Raw genomic sequence first — 14,690 nt, forward strand, 5'->3', positions numbered from 1 at the left:
TTTTGAAGTACAGATAACTCTTGAACAATGCATAAAGTTGGTAGGTAACTGAACAAGGAAGTTTAAGAGAATCCTGTTAAACAGAAAAGAAAACTACATGAAATTAACCATTGGCTCAATATAAAGGACAATTGTGGGGAATCAAAGCTACCATGAGCTATTCCCTGCCCTGGGCCAATAAGTTCTTTTTATTTGGATATGTGTACCCTAGTGTGAATACTCAATCATCAGCAGGACAGAATAGCAGGACTGTGTTAGCAGACACTGACCATGGGCTGGCTGTTTTGCTATTTTTGCCTTAAGTCAGATGTAATGAGATCAAATAGTCTGAGCCAGTGCCGTTAATAAAGTTAATAAAGGGGAAATACACGGAAACATCAAAATTCCTATCAACCCCTTATAGTCTTGTCATATAAGTCTGAATGTAATCATTGGGGGAAATACACAGAAACATCAAAATTCCTATCAACCCCTTATAGTCTTGTCATATAAGTCTGAATGTAATCATTAATATGCTAAATTGAGAAAAATGCAATTCAATTTCTTTTAGTTTCTATACCTTATCTATGGTATAGGTAGTAATAAAAGCAACACCATCATGAACAGACAGCTGACAATAAGAAAATAAAGCCACTAGTATAGGTGATTTTCCACTGAGTATTATCACTGATCAGGTTGTTTTTAGCTTTGAGCTTCTAGGTACTACATTTTTTAAAGTAATAAAAATGAAATTTGGGAAATACGCATCAAAAGTAGATATAGGTTTGAAAGAAGTGGGATTTTTTTTTTCTTTTCTTTTTTTTGGATTGAAGAATTAAAAAGTACCTTAACTGGCTCTTTCACTGGATGCCGGTCACAGTTACCATCCAACTAGTGAAGGGTCAGGGTCAAGGAGAGGGATTCGCTGAGGAGGAGGTTTGCAGTCCGTGGCAAGGTTGGAGAAAGTTATGCTACAAACCTGTCTACACTAAGCTCTTACAGGGCAGATTGATCCTCATTCACCTCTTTTTCTCTAGCCTCTAACATGGCTGGAGACTCTCCCGCTGGGCTTAAGGAAGAAAGCTGTCATGCTGTGAACTGCCTTTGAGAGGACACATGGCAGGGACCTTCGGATGGCTTCTAGGACCTGACTGCAGCCTTCAGTTGACAGTCAGTAAGAAGCCAGGGCCTTCAGTCAAATACCCACAAGGAAATGAATTCTGCCAACAACCTGAGAGAGCTTGGAAATAGATTTTCCCCCAGTCAAGCTTCCAGACAAGATGACAGCCTGACTTACACCTTAATTGAAGCTGTATGAGGCTCTGAGCAACTAAGCTGTGCTTGGACTCCTGGCCCAAAGAAACTGTGAGATAATAAATGTGTTTTAAGCCACTAGGTTTGTAGTAATTTGTTACACAGCAATAGAAAACTAACAGACTACTTATCGCTGGATTATTTCAGAAAGTAGTGGTACCAATTTACACTCCACAGTGTATAAGATTCTCTTTACTACACATCCTTGTTAACATTTAGAAACGTCTGACTTTTCTGTTTTTGCAATCTAATAGATGTGAAAATAATAATAATGTAAATTATATACATGTTATTACTTGAACATAAAAACATGAAAAAGATATTTACTTGAAATTATTGTTATATTTTTTGTTGCATAAATGTTATTACTTAAACAAAATAGCAATAGGACTAGTTAAACATGGCAGCTAGTAATAATTAATAGATGGACTAATGAAGCAAATAATATATGTGAGAAAAATATAACAATATTTTTACAACATTTCTTTTTGTCCTCTGGTACAGCAATTTATTCATTTTTTTAAATTTTATTTATTTATTTTTTTCTTTCACATTCTAAGATGTTGTTGTGGAGTAGTCGGGGGAAGGAGGAGAGGGTGACAGAAGGAGGAATGGAGGAGCGTGGTCTAGGCCTGTGGCACACCCCTCATTCTAGCAGGGGAGCCCGGGGGGCTTTCTGTTTTAACTCTTAATTGCATATTTAAATATTGTAGGCTATATTATTCTATATTCTCAAGATATATAAATTTAAGAATTTTTTAAAGAAGAATGTAAATACAACAATACTAATTAAACAGGTATTATCTTTATTAATTTTTTTCTTAAAAATACCTTAACCAATGTCGATTTTCTGGTTTTGATACTATACTAGTTATATAAGACGTCACTACTGGGGGAAACCTAGTGGGTCAGAGGACTCAATGTACTACTTTCACAAATTCTTGTTTCTCTATAATTATGTTAAAATAAAATGTTTTTTAAAAAGTACCTTAACCTAATTTGAAGTACAGATAACTCTTGAACAATGCATATTGAAACTGTGTGGGTCTACTTAAGGTGGTCTGCATCCACAGATTTAACCAATAGCGGATTGAAAACACAGTATTCTCAGAATGCAGAACTTGTGTATATGAATGGCCAACTTTTCATATCCGTGGACTTTGCAGGGACAACTGCAGGACTTGAGTATCCTTGGATTTTGTATAACTCAGGGTCCTGGAACCAATCCACCGCAGATATGGAGGGATAACTATGTATACTGTACAACACTGGAGACCAGTCTTCTGTGGTTCCTCTGATAGATGAATAGCAAGCTAAAATTAAATCAAACACATTTGAAGAGGCAAAAAGAACTGCAGACATTAGAAATTAATACCATAGTTAGGAAAGGAGTATTCACATACTGATACAACCTTTCTGCAGCTTAACAATCAAAAATATAAAATGTATATACACTCTGACCCACTAATTCCACTCCTAGAAACATAACTTACAAAAACAACAACAACAACAACAAAATTAATAGACTATTTAAAGAGCTATTCAAAGATACAGGGAAAAAAAGAAAGAAAATAGTTTATTTACACTGACAGAGGGAGAGAAGGTAAGTTTAGGAAAATTCATAGCTTACACATTCCTGATTTTCTAAAGAGTAAAATCAGAAAAATACAAAGACAGATAAAAAATCTGCATAGTAAACTCATGTTTTAACAATAACAACAAAACCCACTTCATTTAAATATATAATGTGTAAACTATGAATTTTCCTAAACTTACCTTCTCTCCCTCTGTCAGTGTAAATAAAAATGTGTAAACTATGAATTTTCCTAAACTTACCTTCTCTCCCTCTGTCAGTGTAAATAAAAATGTGTAAACTATGAATTTTCCTAAACTTACCTTCTCTCCCTCTGTCAGTGTAAATAAAAATGTGTAAACTATGAATTTTCCTAAACTTACCTTCTCTCCCTCTGTCAGTGTAAATAAAAATGTGTAAACTATGAATTTTCCTAAACTTACCTTCTCTCCCTCTGTCAGTGTAAATAAAAATGTGTAAACTATGAATTTTCCTAAACTTACCTTCTCTCCCTCTGTCAGTGTAAATAAAAATGTGTAAACTATGAATTTTCCTAAACTTACCTTCTCTCCCTCTGTCAGTGTAAATAAAAATGTGTAAACTATGAATTTTCCTAAACTTACCTTCTCTCCCTCTGTCAGTGTAAATAAAAATGTGTAAACTATGAATTTTCCTAAACTTACCTTCTCTCCCTCTGTCAGTGTAAATAAAGTTTTACTTTTTTAAATCGGGTGGTGGATACATGGGTGTTCATTGTATTAATCATTCAGCTGTTTGTATGTCTTACATATTTCATAATAAATTATTTAAAGAAATTGGGAATACACTTTTAAAGACTTCAAAGGAAGCAGAGTAAGTAAAATGATAAACTGCAAATCTTAATGGAACAGATGCAAATCATTATTAAGAACTTGGAATAGATGTTGATTAACCAAAGGAATGCATAATTATGATGTTTACACTTTAAATACACATAATTTTTAAGGTCCTTTATTTCACTCACTTCCAATGCTCCAAATATAAACAAGCATTTTATTTTACTTAAAATTATCAAATTTCTTCCATTCCTTGAAATGGAAAGGTTAAGTTTACTGCCACAGAGGGGAAAAAATTTGTACACTTAAGAATGCAGATTTTCAAAATACTTAATGAAACAGTTATTACTATCTTATTAACAAGTGTATGACTAATAATATAGCTGTAGTGTTTTCCAAATTAAAAAAGAACTTACAAATATCCATGCATATAAATTATTAAATCATTATAAGGTTGCCTACAAACCTGCACTACCTCATTGTAATCACCTCTAAACTAGCTTTTCCTCATAATTTATATACCTCCTCACTGATGGCTTTCCACCTTGTAACCCAGACCCCAGGATTAATGACTGCCCCCTTTGCACTGTGACATACCTTCTTCACACTCCTATCGAGCATCCACGACACACTGTGCATACTTATTTATAAGTCATATCCACTTATGCTCTATTAGCTCCTCAGTGGCAGGGACTTAATCATTTTTTTAACTCCCCCCCCCCCAAAGCCTCACAACCAGATGGTTTTCAACAGATGTTTATTAAATCAATAAGTTTGCGCTTTTATTTTTCACAAGTAGGTAAAGCTATATCTCATTTTCAACATAAAGGTAGTTTTAGAATAAACATAATTAAAATACTTTAAATGTACCAGGAACTTTTAAAGCCATCATTCTGTGAATCTCCTAGTACTCCTATTTCAAATCACATGAATCACTTTCATAAATGTACTTTGCAGATAATTTGTTCCTTCAAAACAAGGCACATGAAAGCATATGGTGCCTTTTTCCCCCATAATTATTCAAGTAATTTTAGGTTCATCATAATTGTTTCTTCATAATTGTTGTACTTTAGGTTCTTCCATCTTTTAAAATCTCATCTAACATCCCTTTAGAGAAAAATAATTATTTTCTCTTTTCATTAATTCAGAGGCAGACAATAAAAATGTTTTTTTGAATAACTATCTTCACTGCAAGACACACTAGTTATTATTCTGCTTTAATCAAACAAATTTGTTTACCTTGCACAAAATGGCTTTCACAAGAAGCCTTGGCTTAGATGTAGATTTTTTTCACTTCACCTTTATCATATCTGTACATTGTTTTTAATTTACTCCCATGATATGTAAAGTACTTGATAACTCTCTTTTGTATCCTAAACACAACTCTCTCTTTTGTATCCTAAAATGGATTCTAATATAATCACGTATTTAACACCTTAGAGCCTTAGTTAACAATGCCACATAGACATAAATATACACCATTCTTTGTTTGTTAAAAAATACATTCTTCATTTATCTCAATAATACCCATTTGCCTTCAGCATGCAAAAGTTAAAATACTATTTTTTTTTAAAAAAGAACTTCATTGCTCTTAAATATAGATGATACCATTGAAAGGGATCAGAATATGCCACTCCCAAAACATGCCACTTGTTAAAAAATACATTCTTCATTTATCTCAATAATACCCATTTGCCTTCAGCATGCAAAAGTTAAAATACTATTTTTTTTAAAAAAAGAACTTCATTGTTCTTAAATATAGATGATACCATTGAAAGGGATCAGAATATGCCACTCCCAAAACATGCCACTTTGGCATAAGGATTATTTTGAGCTGAAGGCAATAGAGAAACCACAGATACAGGAAGAGTTCTCTGCCTTCCCCCTTTCTGCCTACAGGCAGGGCATGCATTTCCCTATGTAAAAATGACTAAAAAGCCTGACTAACAACCCTTGTCTACACTTCCTAGTCACCTTCCCACAATGCACCAACCCTCGGAGCCCATACCCCTTTTTCCTTTGACTAGTCTCTTCTTCACAATGTATTGCCCTTTGTTAAAATCACATATAAACTGCCTCATTGGGTTTTCCCTTCTTTTTCAAGGCCCCCATGCATATAGAAATATTAGCAACAAGAGAATTTGCATGCCTTTTCTCCTGTTAATCTGTCTTCGGTCCATTTAATTCACAAGCCCCAGCTACAAAGAATAAGAGAGTACAGGAAAAGTTTTTCCTCCCCTACAGTGCAACGTAATAGTCACACTAAGAGCACAGGCTTAGAAGTGTCGGGCTTCAATTAAGACTTGGAATTGAATGCTAGTTCATCAGCTTACTATGAGAACTTGAGCAAAAGTACCTAACCTCTCCACACCTATTTCTTCACCTGTAAATTAGTAAAATAACAGCAACTACCCTCAGAGGGTTTTGATGAAATAAATGAAACTAAGTAAATTATTCATACAATGCCTGGAACATAGTAGCCACCCAAAACATTTTAAACTGTTGTTACTGTTATCCACTAAAGTGAAATTTTTTATTCAAAACTCATAAGTGAACAATAGGTAAAAGAAATAACTGTCTAGTCTATCTCCCTCCCCCACAAAAGGCTCTGATTGCATAGAAATGCAGCTATAAAGGATTTCAGTTTGAACAAGATTACAAATACAATTTATACTTTACGTTCATAATCATTTGAAATGAATTTTTAAATTTATTTTTCTGCACATGAAATATATTACCAGTTAACCAGTACAAGATTTCAACTGTAAAGAACATAAAAATTGTGGTCTTTTTCCACCCAGTCTGAAACATTTCATTGAATAGTAAAATTATAATGCCTTTCTGAAACAAGACCAAAATAGTAAACATATTTATTTGCTTAATAACCAGAATGTAAAAACAATTTTCATGCAGTATTTAAACGGAATCTTGTAGATCACAAAACTCTTTCTGATACACTCAGCATGAATGTCTCTTGGTTACTGTCCTTATTTTAGAGAGTGTGTTTTTTCTGAGCATCTGACGTACCAGTCACTAAGCTATGCAGTTTCACATGTTGTCTCATTTAATCTTCAAAATAGCATGACAAAAAGTATTCCACTTGAGGATGAGAATATTGAGGCTGAGAAGTTGACTTATTCAAGCTGATACACAGTGTGGCAGAAAAATAGGAATTACACCCAAGTTTCTCACCCCAAGATCCCAAAATCTTTCAAGTGTGACGAAACAATTATCTACAAAAATTCCAAATAAAAAACATCAAATGAGAAGGCTTCTTCTATTTTAGAAGCTTATGTAATTTTTTCACTTCAAATATTAATCACAAGCATATAAGAAACCCATGAGAAAAAATTAAAAAGCAACATAAAAAGATTTTCCTACAGAAATATAAATTAAGAATAGGGGCAAAGCAACATGTAAGTGCACAAAGAGCTGGTGTTCACTATATTACATCCAACTTATGAGTGAATCGCCTGCTTATACGTGCAACAACTCCCACCCAGTTAAGTGACCATTTGGATTCAGTTGCATTACTCCTGTACTTCCTCAGTTCTTTGTTCATTTCTTTATTTTGGAATTAACTCAATATACATACAGGGTTTTTTTTTCTTTTAACTGGCATACTTCTGTACTGCTAAATTATGTGTTATTTGAGGGTAAACGCTATTTCATCAATCTAAAATCCTAGCACCTAGCAAGTGGTCAGCACTTAATGTGTGGCTTGAACTTATAATATGACTCTCCTTTCCAGTTACCATCACCCTCATTTCTTCTTGCTCCTAGAATTCTCACCCTGACATGGGCACAGTAAAGTTGTCTTCCAAATATTATTTATACACACACGGTGTACTCTAAAATACCCAACCAACACTTTCTGATTTCGAGTTTTCATCACTAGTTCCTACACAGAAACAGAGGAAACAGAATAAGCTTTGGAGAACTGCATAGGTTCAAATATTGCAAAAAAAGTACAAGCTTTTACTGACAAGTAAACAAAGGTATTGCTGACTGTTCCAGAATTTCCTTTTGTAACATCTCTAACCCTACTCATTCTCTGTCTTACTCCTCAGAACACAGCTCATGTTTCTTTCTTCTCTATGTAAGCAAAGAATGAATTACATTCACTAGACCTGTAGATCTTGTTAGATCAAAACTGATCAACTAGTAAGTCCATTCAAGAATCGCTACCCTGTAAAAATGAGTGTTATCTACATTTCTACAGAAACACAGGCTAGTAGTATTCCCTGTAGAGTGCTCTGCCCTTTTTGTTAAAAAGGAAAAAAAAGTCAAGTCATTCTCCCCTTTATTGTCATCTTCAAAAGTTACAATCTTGTAGAAGATAATATACACATTAAAGTATGCTAATATTATATTAATATCACATATGATGATGTTACATAAAAGCAATCCTGACATCGAGATGGGGTGAAACCATTACAGATGGGGCAAAGCTGGGGCTTGAGTTAGAATTAGGTGTACAGAGAAGAGCAGTGCAAAGGTTACGCTGTTGAGAATATACTGGTAATAAGGGCAAGCAGGAAGGAGCAGCTGAGCTAGAATGAAACCAAGGAATAGAAAAGTTAGCCAGGACAAATTTAGGCGGCCTTGAATGCCATGCTTAGAAGTCTTCATATTTATTCTATTAACAATTGAGAATCTCTGTTTCCCTAAACACACGTTACTGACTCATGTTTGAAGTAAAGATTCAGAGTAGTTCATAACTGATACAGCTTTCTTGAATAACCCAAGCAGAGTTACTTTCAAGAGTTTATCGCTGAATTACAACACTAATAAACACAACACTCCAATTTCAGCATTATCCTATATTGTAACTGTTTGTCTGTGTTTTTCCTAGCGTGAATACCTTGAGAGTGGGGATCTCATTTCAAGCAGTATAACCACACCTTCAGAAATCTGGCTCTGAAGTTAGACTGCCTTGGACTAAGTCCGGGCTTAACTACTACAGATGTGGACTACCTTTGCTCCCATTTCCTCACCTGTAAAGGGGGGAGAACAGTGCCTACCTTGTAAGGATGAAATAATTTACATAATAAAACAATACTTGCTCACAGTAGCACTCACTAAGTGCTGACTTTGTTACTAACCCCATCTCCTGTTCCCACCATATCCAATCACAAAGCCTTATCAACTTTATTTTTTTTTTTCTTATCTAAAATCGATCTGGAATTCTTTTCAATCTCTCAGTATCCACTCTTTCCACTTCCCTGACCATCGCCTCTATTTTTTTTTCTTATCTAAAATCAATCTGGAATTCTTTTCAATCTCTCAGTATCCACTCTTTCCACTTCCCTGACCATCGCCTCTAACCTGGATGACTACAATACCTTCCAAACTGGCCCTTTTTTAAAGGTCCACAAAAATGTCACTTGCTCAGGGAAGCTTTTCCAAACCCCCACCCTTTCTACCCACTGGACTAAACAATCTCACGTAGCACAGTAAACTTTAATTTTCTTGGATTGTTCATCTTCCACACTAGAATGTGAGCTCCATAAAGGCAGATACTTTGTCTATTGTTTTCTTCACTGTATCTCTTAGTACCCAGCTCAGCACCTGAACAATGTGTACACATGGATATCTGATAGATGGATGGATGGACAGATGGATGGATACCAGGTTCTAGAGATCCCTTACTAAAAAGTAATTATTTAGAATTAGATTGTGTAACTATTAATATCAACCTCTGTTTCAGAAACCACAATAAAATGAGAAAATATTAAAGGAAAAATTAACTTCTAATTCCATTTAAGAAGCATCAACTCTGTTTGGTCAGGTCCACAAAACTAAACAAATTTACAAAATAGGGAAAGTAAATACACATATACAGTCATGTTTTCCTTTGATTTCCATAATAATAGTCATTAATGTAAAATATATTTTAGAATAAATTCCAAGTGTTACCAACTGATTTAAGCAGGTGATTGAATAAAATGGTGATTGAATAAATATTTTTATTTATTAGGTGGATGAAGAGGCATTTTTCAAATCACTAGATACTTTTGGCCTGCAAATATCACTGATCAATTTTTAGTATATTTCATTGGAATGAGGGAAAAGGCCTTTTTTAAAAAATAAAGAAAAGAATTCTGACATTTAAAACATTACATTAACTTTTATCAGCTTCACATATTAAAAAGGTTTTTCATTATTTATCATAATTATTACAGTTATGGTTTATGCAGCTATCTCAACACTGAGGATACATCTAGAATTCTAGGATAGAAAGTAGGATAAATCTAGTTTCACCTCAACTAGAGATGACAGCAATTACGTTGCCTTCACTCCTTTTTCATGAGTCCTAACCCCTCCCTCTGCCAGTATTACCACTTTCTTTTTAGCATCCCACAAGTTTTCCTTAAACTTCAACTCAAGGATATACACAAGGCCTCTTGTTCTGAGTCTGCAAGCACCCTGCGTTCCAGTTACTTCCTAACCTGTCTGGTTTTGTAGTGGCGAACAAAACCAAATGCCAACATATTCACTATACTACACATAATAAAGTCTTGGCTTAGAAGTTATATTACCTCTAATTTATCAGGTTTTCAGGTTAGGATTTTTTTTGTTTTTTGGGCTTTGTTGTTGTTGTTGTTGTTTTTTGCTATACTACCACAAAACGGTAATGTTGTTGTTGTTGTTGTTGTTGTTGTTTGCTATACTACCACAAAACGGTCATTTCAGAATCAATTAAGAATTAAAAGAACACCATTTTGGTAGTAAATAAGAAGCTAGTTAGTTTTGCTATACTACCACAAAACGGTAATTTCAGAATCAATTAAGAATTAAAAGAACACCATTTTGGTAGTAAATAAGAAGCTAGTTAGTATATTAAATACAGATTGGTTCTGAAAATAAGACAACAAATCAAATGCTCTTCTTTTTCTTACAGATAAAAAATTAAAAGAATACAGGAAACTATCTTAATAGCAACCTTAGCATAGAGAATGGGGCTCCTTTTACTTTAGCATGTTAAAGAAAGCAAGCAGACAGTAAAATGCTCAATATGTAAATACCTAAAGAAAGAAAGCAAAGTTAAACAAAAATAGTGGATAGGCAGAGCCATACAGTTCATTATTGTAGTGGTTGAACGGTGGCCCCCCCAAAAATGTGTTTACATCCTAAGCTCCAGAACTTCTGAATGTTCCTTTACTTAGAAAAGCAGTCATTGCAGATGACTAATTAAATTAAGGATCTTGAGATGAGGAGGTCATCCGGGGTTATGTGGGTGGGCCCTAAACCCAATATAAGTGTTGTTATAAGAGAAAAGGAGCGGGAGATCTGAGACTTACAGAAGAGCAGAAGGCAATGGGACAAGGAGGCAGAGACTGGAGTGATGTGGCATCAAGTCAAGGACTGCTGACACCAAAAGCTGAAAGAGACAAAGAGCAGATTCTCTCCTAGAGCCTCCAGAGGGAGTACAGAATCCAGCCCACACCATGATTTCAGACGTCTGCCCTCCAGAACTGTGAGAGAATAAACTTGTTTTAAGCCATTAAGTTTGAGGCGATCTGTTAAGGCAGCCACAGGAAAGTAACACAGTTACTTTAATCAATACTTCCCCAAATAGTAAGGAAACTCATGATTATCTTCAAAGGGTCTCAAATTAAGTGAAATTCATAATACTTATTAAATTCTTATTACTTATTCTAAAGGAAGACACCCAGTTGAGATTCAGTACTAATGAGAGATTCTGGAGGAACCCAAAAGATTAACCAAGTTGTAAAGAATAATTTTAGTAACACCACTTGAAATTGTTTCCTATCTTAGAGATACATATGCAAATAAAGTAGTGAAAATAGGGCAGAAAAAATGTTTATCTAGAATGCAATGAAACATCCAAGTAAACTTGTTGGAAGCTGGTTTACCTGCCAAGCACAGATCATAAACTTCATGTACTTAGTGCTGTTCAGCTTAAAAATTCTATGCAAAAGAAAATATTCTGTAACAACTACTATAAACTGTTTCATTTTAAACCTAGAGTTAAAAGGCATAAAGATACCATCAAAAAAAAAAAAAAAAACCCTCTAATTTAAAGATTCTTCAGGCTGAGCCCATGGCACACTCAGGAGAGTGCAGCGCTGGGAGCGCAGTAGCGCTCCCGCCACGGGTTCGGATCCTATATAGGGATGACCGGTGCGCTCACAGCACTCACTGGCTGAGCGCGGTGCAGCCGGTCTCACAAAGGAAAAAAAAAAAAAATTCTTCAGTGCATATAATTTAATGAACTTCCTTTTAATAACATATATCCTTCAAAATTCCTAAATCTTCCTTCAGAAATGAGTCAACAATGCTTTACACACAAGGAAATCATCATTAATCTTGCAAATGAAAGCTGATAAACGATTCAAGTAAAGAAAAAAAGTCTCCTAGCAAAACACAAACAAGCTAGAATTCTAATCAAAACCTCTCGACAAAGTCAATGTTAAAAAATAACAGTAAAAAATAAGAATAAGGTGACAGAATGTCCTTATAAAACTTTTTCTTTGGATTTAATATTTGAAGATAGCTATTTATTCCTCTATTGATTTAATCTTAAAAGAAACCATCAAGGGCCGGCCCGGTGGCGCACTGGAGAGTGCGCCACTTGGGAGTGTGGCGGCACTCCCGCCGAGGGTTCAGATCCCATGTGGAGACTGGTTCCCACTCACTGGCTGAGTGTGGTGCGGGCGCATGTGGTGCGGGCGCAACACCGAGGGTTGCGATCCCATTGCCGGTCCCCGGAACGGGCGCGACACCGAGGGTTGCGATCCCGTTACCGGTCAGTGAAAAAGACAAAAAGGAAAAAAAAAAAAGAAAGAAACCATCAAAAATACTGGAAGGTAGCCTTGTCTACACCAGAAACCCAAATTCCAGAAAAAGACCCTAACGTATTCTAAATACCCTGTTCCCTGTTACTAAACAGTAAATAATTCCTAGCCAAAAAAAAAAAAAAAAAATGCAGAAACAAGACACTCTTGGGTCTATATTTTAATTAAATGTTCATAACATGCATTTGATGATTAGGGGGCAATCAGTTCTAAGATTCCTAACAAACTGCATCGAGGAACACGCATTAAATAAAATTTTGAATTATACTTAAGAACCATCAGACATCTTTACATAAATGCATGAAGATTATTATAATAGAGGGGGGAAATCACTAGATTAAATATTTTAAAAAACGTTTGCTGGGAAATCAAGAAGTAAATTGGAATCTGCAGTCAGCAGTACATAAGGAAAAGTAAGTAATTTCAGAAACACTGTGAAGTTTCACAATCATTTTTAAAAATAAGAAATTGCCAAACACAAAGTGCTTCAGTGGTATACTCTACATTATACTCATATTGCATGGAACATACTATATTCTTCGAAGAAAAATAAAATAATCCACCACGGGTAGAATTATTTTTCGGAGAGACAACTAACTTTGTGTTCTGAGTTTGTACTCCAGCCCAGGGCAGATGTCATATGATGTGAATTATGTACTCAACAATAATAAAACCATACATTTAGACAAACTTGGTTAAGTAAGAGAATAGGGAGGAAATGATCAGCCTCAATTTGTGAAAACTTTAAATGAGGCTGTTTTAATAGCCAATTACCAGGAAACCAAGACGTGAAACAGCAATCTTTCTTTCCTTCCTAGGAAACATTTACAGACACTGGCTTAAATGGAGACCCTGGCCTCTCCTAGTTCCCTTCACCCCAAACAATCTTCAACTGGAGCAAACTCATACGCATCAGGAATCAAATAGCAGTGCAGCTGCAAAGTCAATACATGGCTGGCTGATCACAGGGTAAAAGAAAGCTGCTCTAGGTGGGAAAAAAAGGCAGAAAGGAAAAAAGACAAAAAGATACCGTCCCATTCTCCCCACCCTCATCCTCACCCAGAAAAGAAAAGGAGGACTAAGTGGACATTAAATATAACCAAGAATCAAACTCTTCTCTCAAAATGAGAAATAAAAGAAAAATTCAAAGTTGTTATTTTTTTGTGAGACCTAAAATAACTAATGGTAAGAGGACCTTCTACTTTGTTTTCCGAGTTTAATCTACAAATCCAGTCTCTAGAGAGAGAAACAGTAACAGAAAGTAATCAGACAAAAGATCTGCCACACATTTAAACCTAGTCAAAGCTGGCAAGAATCCTATCTACAGTAACACTTCTACTGTAACAAATGTATTAATTTCCTCGCCCAGCTTTCTCTTGTACTGGAGAAGAACACAAAACAGAGTTGTACTTCTTGCCCGAACAGTAACATCAATCTGTTTCAAGAGAAGGTCTTTGTAAAAGCGCACTTCTCAGTGCAAACGTATCCTGTTCCAACATCACCACCTCCTTGGACTAAATGCAAAGCATCAGATGCTTGCCCTAGTTAAAATGTTCATCGAACCTACTTCGCTAAGCACCAAGACAGATAGTAACACCGGACGGGGGCGGATGATCCCACTTGTAACCTCAGAGCGATGTTACTACTGCTTCCTCGAGATCTCCGAGCACCTGCAAGGAAGGATCCGGCCCACCCTCAAAGCATGTACTTGCAACTGCCGTCACCGCGGGAGGATGGGTGATGGCACACGTCCCTGGGGTTGGAGCTGCCAGGCGGGCAGAACTATGCTAAACCACCTGGGTGCGGGAGGGAGAGGGGTCCAGGCTGGGAAGATGCGCCCGCGCCCGAGGGCGGAAGCGCCTCACCTGCACGCCGGTGTAGTTCTCGAAGAAGAAGAGCACCATGCTCTGATAGATGCAGTAGAGCCGGTCATCCACCGCCTGGTAGAAGCGGGAGGGCAGCAAGGCGGACAGCAGCCGCCAGACCCCCCAGGCCAGCACGTAGGTGGGCGCCGTGCCCAGGAGCACGACGCCCGGCAGCAGGTAGCGCATCGAGTAAGTGTGGAGCACCAGGGACAGCAGCATCTTCCCGACTCGGCACCCGGGCTCCGCCTGCGCTCCGCGCCCGGCCGCGCGGGGCTCTCAGCCGCGGCCAGCCGCCGACCAATCACCGCACCGCGCCGGCCCG

At 36.5% G+C, this 14,690-nt stretch overlaps 1 protein-coding gene across 1 annotated transcript in view; it reads right to left on the reverse strand.

Annotated features, from left to right (window-relative positions):
* Positions 1 to 14,596, reverse strand: part of AGPAT5 (1-acylglycerol-3-phosphate O-acyltransferase 5) — a 71,646-nt gene extending 57,050 nt beyond the window's left edge. Inside the window, exon 1 of the mRNA XM_008572053.1 lies at positions 14,369 to 14,596. Coding sequence (XP_008570275.1) covers positions 14,369 to 14,587 — 219 coding nt within the window. The 5' untranslated portion in view covers positions 14,588 to 14,596. The remainder of the gene's footprint in view (positions 1 to 14,368) is intronic.
* Between the last annotated feature and the right edge of the window lie 94 nt (positions 14,597 to 14,690).

Source organism: Galeopterus variegatus, unplaced genomic scaffold, assembly GCF_000696425.1.
Source record: "Galeopterus variegatus unplaced genomic scaffold, G_variegatus-3.0.2 Scaffold749, whole genome shotgun sequence".
Lineage (NCBI taxonomy): Eukaryota > Metazoa > Chordata > Mammalia > Dermoptera > Cynocephalidae > Galeopterus > Galeopterus variegatus.